Source organism: Eschscholzia californica, unplaced genomic scaffold (genome assembly GCF_041429995.1).
Source record: "Eschscholzia californica isolate CP2 unplaced genomic scaffold, dmEscCali1.0.p SCAF_1, whole genome shotgun sequence".
NCBI classification, from domain to species: domain Eukaryota; kingdom Viridiplantae; phylum Streptophyta; class Magnoliopsida; order Ranunculales; family Papaveraceae; genus Eschscholzia; species Eschscholzia californica.
Window position 1 is genome coordinate 61,426,479 of NW_028238198.1, and position 8,351 is coordinate 61,434,829.

Sequence of the window (8,351 nt, forward strand, 5' to 3'; positions counted from 1 at the left end):
TAACACATCATTTTGCTTAAAAAATTTATTTTGTTACGTATTACCAAAATATATTTTCTTACAGGATAATAACATGTCAAATTGCACATTATAATGAATGGGAATCTCATTTTGTAAATCACAATATGGAAAATCATAATACAAAACATAATATGAAACAACATGTGTACGAAAAGAAAATATATGAAATGGATGACGCAAAATGTGTTTTGTAATAAACAATTTGTGAAATAGTACATGCGCTAAAACATAAATTTGAAGACGAAACACTAAAAAATGATGCAGATGATGAAACATAACCTTGAAGATGAAACGGCACAAATGAAAACATAAAGAGAGCTTCAAGATGAAACGATACAAACCTTAATAAAACATTACCAATAGTTAATGGAGCTTGAAGATGAAGAGAAGGTTGAAGATGCAGATGATGAATCATTTATGGCATTTTGTTTCTGACTTTTAGGGTTCCATTTGTGCTTTACAATGTGTTTGATGAACCTTCAAAAATGTATGGTGAGAAAACAAGAAATATTAAGAGATGTAGAAAGAGAGAGAGAGAGATGGTTCATCTCGGTTTCTAGAGAGAGAAACTGAGATGGAGTACGTATTTTGCTGGTTGAAGTATGCCTTTTATTGTGTCGGATGGATTGAGTTCGTTTGACTCTAAAACATTTGGGCGAGAATTGAAGAAGGATGGGGTCGGAAGAGATTTCACGTCTACGAGGATAATTAGGTCCAAAGTGCTAAAGGATTAAAATCCCTTTTTGTAGGAAGATAAGGCCCTAATCCGTTTTTGGGTTTTATTTTGGGCTTTATCCCCATGGGCTCCTTAAAATTTCTATCCAGGATTAGATTAAGTGCAGTTGAAGAAGATCTTATTAGTGTACCTTTAAATACCATCAATTTGTGTTTGAGTTTATATTTTCCAAGATTAAAAGTTCAAAAAATGTCGAAGGCACTTGTTTTAACCTAGGTAGATGTGGTGGTGCGACTAAAGTTGGAAAGATCGTAAAAGTGTACAATGGAAATGTCGTTAATGTAATTTTCATCGGAGGTCCATTCCCCGTATGTATTTTGAATGGTTGGATTTTATTCGTAAAGGTACGTTTAATAGCTTTAGCATGGAAGAACTTAGTATTTTTATCTCCTAGTGTACATAGGAATTTCTTGATTTTTCCTTCCACATACTCTCCTAAATACGATAGAGTTCTTCTAGCTTTCTACTCGGTGTGGAAATTGAGAGTGGTTGCTAAGGTTTTGGAGTAGTTTGGTAATACTTTTGATTTTGGTTTCAATATTACCAAATACCTCAACATTCCATGTTGTGATTTTTTTCACGGAGTATTTTGAGTTTGTATTGAATGAGTTGATGGATTCGGCAGCCCCGTTATCTACTATGAATTGATGGCACGCGGGGTGTGTCATCCACGCTAATGGACTTTAAGGGTTTATGTTAAAGTGAGTAGGTGGGAATTGTATAAAGATATATTGGAGCATGGTCTGAATCTTCTGTATCAAGGTGCAAAAGAGTGGACTTTTTTGAACGTCACTGATCCATTCGTTTGAAATCATGCTACTATCAAGTCTTCCATTGGTTAGATTACCTTGGTACTGTTTATTTGGCTACGTAAACGGATAGCCCATGAAGCCCAAGTCTACCTGTGCCAGCTTGTTTATGTAATGAAGTATTTTGGATGACTGGAATGGGACACCTTCTAAGCGGAAGTGATTAAATCACACAGTTGTTATATTCTCCTCCTCCTTCGGGAGTCCAAGCTATTTTTCTCCATGGGTGCAAGTGGTTGTTGGCATATGGACAACCTTAAAGTTGTTCACATGGTTTGATATGAGTTTTCACTCTCTTTGGTTTCCTTATTAAAACCGAGTTTCTGTTCCTAGTCGAAACAGAATGGCCTGACTATTTTTCCGAGTTGTCACTCTATCTATTTCGTCAACAGAGTTTCTTGTTTGACTCGGACCAGAATAACCAATTCTTTAATTATTAGAGAGATCTACAACTTTGCTGCCTAACAGTAAGCATTCTTTTAGATATAACCGAGATAGACGATAAGTGGGTTAAGTCGAGGCGATAATGAATTATCTTTCCTGAAGACATTTTGCACCATTGCAATAGTACAAACAATTGGGTGTATGTTCCCAGGTGATGGGCCTAAAAGGTTACCCTAAAAGGTCCCCACTCACAAGTATACGGGCGTCAAGTAGTATCTCGGTAAGACCGAGGTCAATCCACGGAGACTAAGTCAAACCTATTCTAAGTCTTAGATCTAGCTAGCACGGTTTTCTTAGATATTGGTTTTGTCACGAGATGATAAAATAACAAAATTAACAACGACGAAAAGTTAACTAATGGAGAAACTTATGAGGAGAAAACCTAGGGTTTCAGAATCCACCTTAACATGCAACTCTGACCATATCTTTCTTATAACTCAAGATTTGATAACCTCGGAAGATAATTTCTAATTAAAATCAAATACACAATCACAAACTCCTTGAATCAATCACTAACTCACAATGACTACCTATCAGCTAATAAGCATGAACTATTAAGGGTAACAAACCAAATATAATACATCAAACCTGAAGCATAGATAGTAAAGCAAAAGATCGTAACTTGAATACTAGAAGATAAACGATTAAGCACCTCAAAGATAATCATGTGATAAAGAGGTCATTTTTCATCCGTATCAAAATATCATCCCAACCCTAGATCAAAATATTAGATACTCATAATGAATGAGATAAACTAATAAGTATGAAGAATGAGAGAGAAATATGGAGGGCGAACTGAACTTTTCTCACTGAAAATTGTTTTTCCTCTGGCAGCCAAACACTCCCCGGGAGAAAATAATCTTCCAGCAACGTTGGAAAATTATTTTCCACCAAGGTTGGAAAGCCAAACAGGATCTTCTTCTTCAACAGCAAAATTCCTCTATCTCTTGTTACTGTTTTATTCTTCTTCTAATCCCACCCCCCCCCCCCCCCCCCTTTCTCTCAAACAACTATTAGAAAAATAAAAATAAGAACCTTTGATAAAGTATGTTAAGAAGATAATGTTGACTCCTTGGTATTACCCAGTTTAATATCTCTCTCCCTACAAATACCATCTTCTCTCTCACAAAGATAAGAGAATAAAGGAGACAAATTATTCTCCGTTTTTCTTCCTTTTCTCACAAAAAGAAGAACAAAGAGAAGTAGATGATGATGATGATGCTCTGTTTTTTACAAAGAAGATGTCTCTCAAGTTTTTAGTTTCAGGCTGAGATGCCCCCTGCTCCTCTTTTATCTCCTATCTATCTAGCCGAACGAAGCAAAAAATCACCATTTTCTCTCACTCTCTCTCTCTTGAATCTCTTAATTTATGTTTCCAACAAATATCCAACTCTTTCTTCTTCCATAAAATCTGTTATCTTCACAAGAGATTAAATCTCTTTCCTTCTACAGACTTGTCGTTTTCTTTATTTCCTTTCATCACTCGTTCTTCCTTTGTTTGTTAGAAAGAAATTTATCTCTCTCTCTACTGGTATATATTTTGGTTAATATCTTTCCAAGATTTGAGGACATAAAAGAGAAAGAGGAAGGAACATACAACTTACTGGTCCACGTGTGATTGCTGGCTGGCGAATCGATCAGGTGCTTCGTTGCTATCTGAGTGAAGATTAATTGACCGTCAGATAGAGATGTTGGTCACGTGTTTAAGAAAGACTCGCTGGATCATTCTGGGCCAGCGAAATATGATTTCGCGCAAGGTATACCAGATCAAATGCTAGAGAAATCCTGAGCGTCGTCCCACTCAGTGATGCACCCGAAAGGTTGCACACCCAAGCGGAGGTATCAAGTAGTAACCGACAAAGTCGGGGTCGATCCAAGGATAGGAATGTAGCTTATATATCGAAAGGGTCTCGTTCGAAGGTTTAAGTATCACAAACTAACCTAGACTAAAACGAAAATAAACAAAGATAAAGGGAGGTTTTTAATAAATAAGCAATAAGAGAATAAAGCAAGTAAAACTAAACTAAACTATCAATGTAAATGGGCGAGAGAGATTCGAGAGAAGTCAGGGAGCAAGAGTTGGGGAACAACAAGTAAGAGAGATGCCGAAGTCCGGGAATCCGATGTGGTGAACCTACAACTATGTACGGTCCAATCTAATGAATTGATGTAAACCTAGTCTCGATTCCTAAGGTGGATGTTCATAAGCACTTATATAACTGTTATGATATGATCGGAAATGGGGGGGGGGGGGGGGGGCAGTGCGGGCGCCCTGCCCGCACAGGCTCAAGCACGGCCCTGCTCCCTACTTTCTCTCTCTAATTTTCAAGGGTATACCCTCACGGTTGTTTCTCACATAAAGCATACCGTTTTTGGATTAAATTCCTCATTAATCTTTATTTACTTAATCATCGTCACGTCTAGTTCTTTTTCTCTCCATCATCTTATTTCTTCTTTTCATCTATGTTAAGATATTTTTTGAATGTCAAAGATACTAACAGATTTTGGAGCTTAACATATTTATGATAAACACATATTTTATACGGAACATAACACATTTTTTATATACCAAAAAAGCATTTCATTCTCCAACATCGTATTCCGTCTCTGTTTAAATTTTTTTTAACTATTAATGTCAGATTTACAAACAATTTACACTTCTTAACAAATGTATGATACATAAACTCATTTTGTTCTTTAACAAAGTTAAAATTACAACGAAACTCATTTTGTTTCATAAAACCCCACGTATTTATTCTCAATCATTTCTAATTAACATTTTAAAGTATGTTTATTACAAGATCACCCTGCCTCTCTACAAGCAAAGGAGACTTACAAGAGCCACATCTTTCCTTACATCAAGAAACAGAAGAGCATTTCATCAAAAAAAAGAGCCACGTATTTCACAATAAAAAATCATCCCACAATGGCACCTAACCTTTTCCAACGAGCTAGGACAACATAGGATTTAGTGTTAGTTTTCTTTTAAACTTTTCATGGAGCGATTTGAGACTATCTAAATCAATAACCCACTAAATATTTATGTCACTACAAAATTGGAGAAACTGCTTGACATCTCTCTGGATTTTCGTCCTCGTAACAATTTCCCCCGTTCCTAATGCATCAACCTTCTTAAAATGTCGACACAACAACACATAAGAATAACGAATGATTTTTGTATTATTTTAAAAAAACCTATTCTCTTTGGTGTGTTAAATGTGACATTTGCTGAGTTAAATAGTGGTCCGCTTTGACCAGAAACTAGTCACTACATTAACCCAAATAGCACAAGCAAAACCTGCATATACACGAGCAAAAACTCGATATAGCCACTAGAGAAGTGGATCTGATAGAAATCAACCGCTCGAGCCATACTCTGACTAGAGAGGTTGTTGGGAGGTCGGCATGAGTGTCGTAGGTACCTTGAACCTTGCACTTGGCTAGAGTCAAGTGAAGAGGTGGATCCAAAGTCGTTTCGTTGAGCTCTGCTCTGACTAGAGAGGAAAAATAGGGAGGTCAACAGATGCCACCTCGATACCTTGAGTTTTGTTTGTCCGAGAGAATGACTTTTTTGCGGGGGGTCAGATAGTGCCAAAGATTCACTTTATACAGGAGTCGTTAGTGTCATTAATACATTATCATGGTCAAATAATATCTTCTAACAATTGTGCCAAACGACTAGTATCAAACCGTTGTCTTACCACCACATCATCTCAGTCGGTGACTCACCACCACCATCAAAACCTAAATAAAGTGTGTCGTCGAAAGAGACTTTTTCATTGATCACAAGATTGATTTTTTAGAGACGGGAATCACTTGCCCGCGTCATCAATAACATTTTATTTTATTATTAAATGATCATCCTTTCGTATTTTTAATGCAAAGAAGGATAAAATCATATTCTAACAATGTTGTGTTTTATTTGTAAACTCTTGTAATGGCTCCCAAAACAACCACCTTTATTAACTTTCTTGTCTTTCTTTCTATGTTTCTCTCACTTACAAGTGAAAAAGGAAATCTAACACTCACGAGTCATACATGCATTGCCCTGCTTATTGGAAAAGATTAGGGCACATTTGTGGGCCAATTTTTGCTTGTGAACGACGTAGCTAGTGTCGGTTTTTTAATTTATAAGAAGATAGGGCGATCTTGTAATTATAGGGGTTTGAATGGGTAATTGTTTATTCCTTCAAACCCTCATTAAATTAAGGAAAGCAATATGGAATATTGGCCATGAACAGTAAGATCTCTAAGATCCAACGGCCAATGAGTTCAAGCTCATGCTTGACGGGTATGAACTTGAGCTCATTGAATCACCCCTCAATGGTGAATACGCTCAAACATAAGTTTGAAGATGAAACCTTAAAAAAAGATGAAGATGATGAAACATAACTTCGAAGATGAGAAGATAAGACCCTAGTCCCTTTTTTGGGAAGATAAGACCCTAATCCCTTTTTTGGATTTTATTTTGGGTTTTATCCCCGTGGACTCCATACCAATTTTAGAAAATAATTTAAAAATGAAAAAAATATTATATCTTAACATATTCTTTAAAATAAATTATCAAAAGTGTTTTCCTATTATGTACCCTATAAATGAGATCTTTCCTAATTTGAAAAATATTGAAATCAAAGAATTTTATGAGGAAGGTGTCAAAATTAAAAAAAAATATACTGGCTTACAGAATATGCCAAGAAAATCCCAACTTAATAAATTCACCATTTTAATCTACTTTTCGTGTTCTATATATCTAAGATAGCCTATCCCCCTTCAACATTCAAGTTGCATCAACTACGTACATAGTTCATTTTAGTTTCATTTTCTCTTTCAATTTGTGACAACAATGGAGTCAAAATTTTTTATTGTCTTTCTAGTTCTTATGCTCGGTCCACAAATATCAAGTAAAGTTATATTCACTAATCTAAATTTTATGATTGAATTAGTTCCTAAATATCATGAAATTAGATGTTTTTTTTTGCTAACTGGTTTGGCCCATATTAAGTTATTGCATATGTGTCACATTGCTTTTGGCAAAAAATATTTAAAATATTTAATTTGAGAAACTAAGATGATAACTTATATCTTTTTATGTACTATTTAGAAAAAATAATAACTAATTAATATTATGTATTGATTCATCAATATATTTTTGTAAATAGATGGAGAAAGTTGGTGTGTAGCAAAGCCGGGATCAGAACCTACTACTCTTGAAAATGCTTTGAATTATGCTTGTGGACCTCAAGGAAAAGCTGATTGTACTAAGATCCAACCAAGTGGGTCTTGTTTTGTACCAAACACTCTCATCAATCATGCTTCATTTGCTTTCAATAGCTATTACAAGAAATTCCTAAGTGAAGGTGCTACCTGTGACTTCAATGGTGTTGCTACGCTTACAAGCATTAATCCAAGTAAGATCTCTCTCTAGACCTCATTCTCTCTCTAAATTTTTATTCGCAAAAATATATATACATATGTATATATTATTATTGCCTTATAGCAAATGACAAATTTATAATACACTTTCCAGTACACATTATAATAAACAACATTAGCTTAAAGTATAGTTTTGATTTTTCATCTATTCGCAAAGAAAACAAATTATGAAAGTTCAAGGATGTGTTAGCTAAGTGTTTCTGGTTATTATTCTTTAACTTTTGCAGGTTCTGGCGAATGTCAGTATGACTAAATGGTCACGGAGTGGAGAGAAGGGAAATGAAGATTCAAGCCTACACGTACTTTTAACATTAGAGATTACTATGTATTCTTTGGAGTTTTGAATGTTGAAGTTGTCATTTTACCCGTAGTGAACTCTCTTTTACTCGTAATAAAATACTTTCTACCTGTGAAAAGTTATGTGCTTCCTTTTTATCCTCCCCCTTTTATTGTTGTTTCTATTAAATTTCATGATAGTGTTTCTTTTTTTTGTTGAACCAATTTCATGATAGTTGATAACCGAAGATTAACAAGGTACAACATAATAACGAACTTGCCTCCAATTTAGGATTCATTTTTGGACCATAGGTTCATTTCAGAAAATAACGACCCACCGACTATTTTACGAAGATATTAAGTTGTATGCTCTTTCTACTTTAAAAAAAATAGTTAAAGTTCAATTATCTTTATTAATTGTATCAATTATAATATTTCTAACTTAAAAATGAAATGATTTGTTTTCTTAATGGGCAAAACATGTTGTGTTGTAAATTCTTTATTTTATTTAACAAGTCGAGGTTAAAACTTTACTAACTAGTTATACCAATTAATTTTTGGGCTTATAGTCCAAAAAACAACACATAATCCCACATTTAGTCCACCATAATAATAATGTAGGTTTTTAAGCC

General features: G+C 34.8%; 1 protein-coding gene across 1 annotated transcript; it reads left to right on the plus strand.

Moving 5' to 3' along the window:
* The first annotated feature begins 6,777 nt into the window (after positions 1 to 6,777).
* LOC147568015 (PLASMODESMATA CALLOSE-BINDING PROTEIN 5-like) lies at positions 6,778 to 7,859 on the plus strand. The gene is made up of 3 exons (XM_086670356.1): positions 6,778 to 6,911; positions 7,170 to 7,418; positions 7,671 to 7,859. Exons 1-3 carry the CDS (start codon positions 6,854 to 6,856, stop codon positions 7,694 to 7,696), a joined length of 333 nt encoding a protein of 110 aa, XP_086526482.1. The 5' UTR covers positions 6,778 to 6,853; the 3' UTR covers positions 7,697 to 7,859.
* The last annotated feature ends 492 nt before the right edge of the window (positions 7,860 to 8,351 follow it).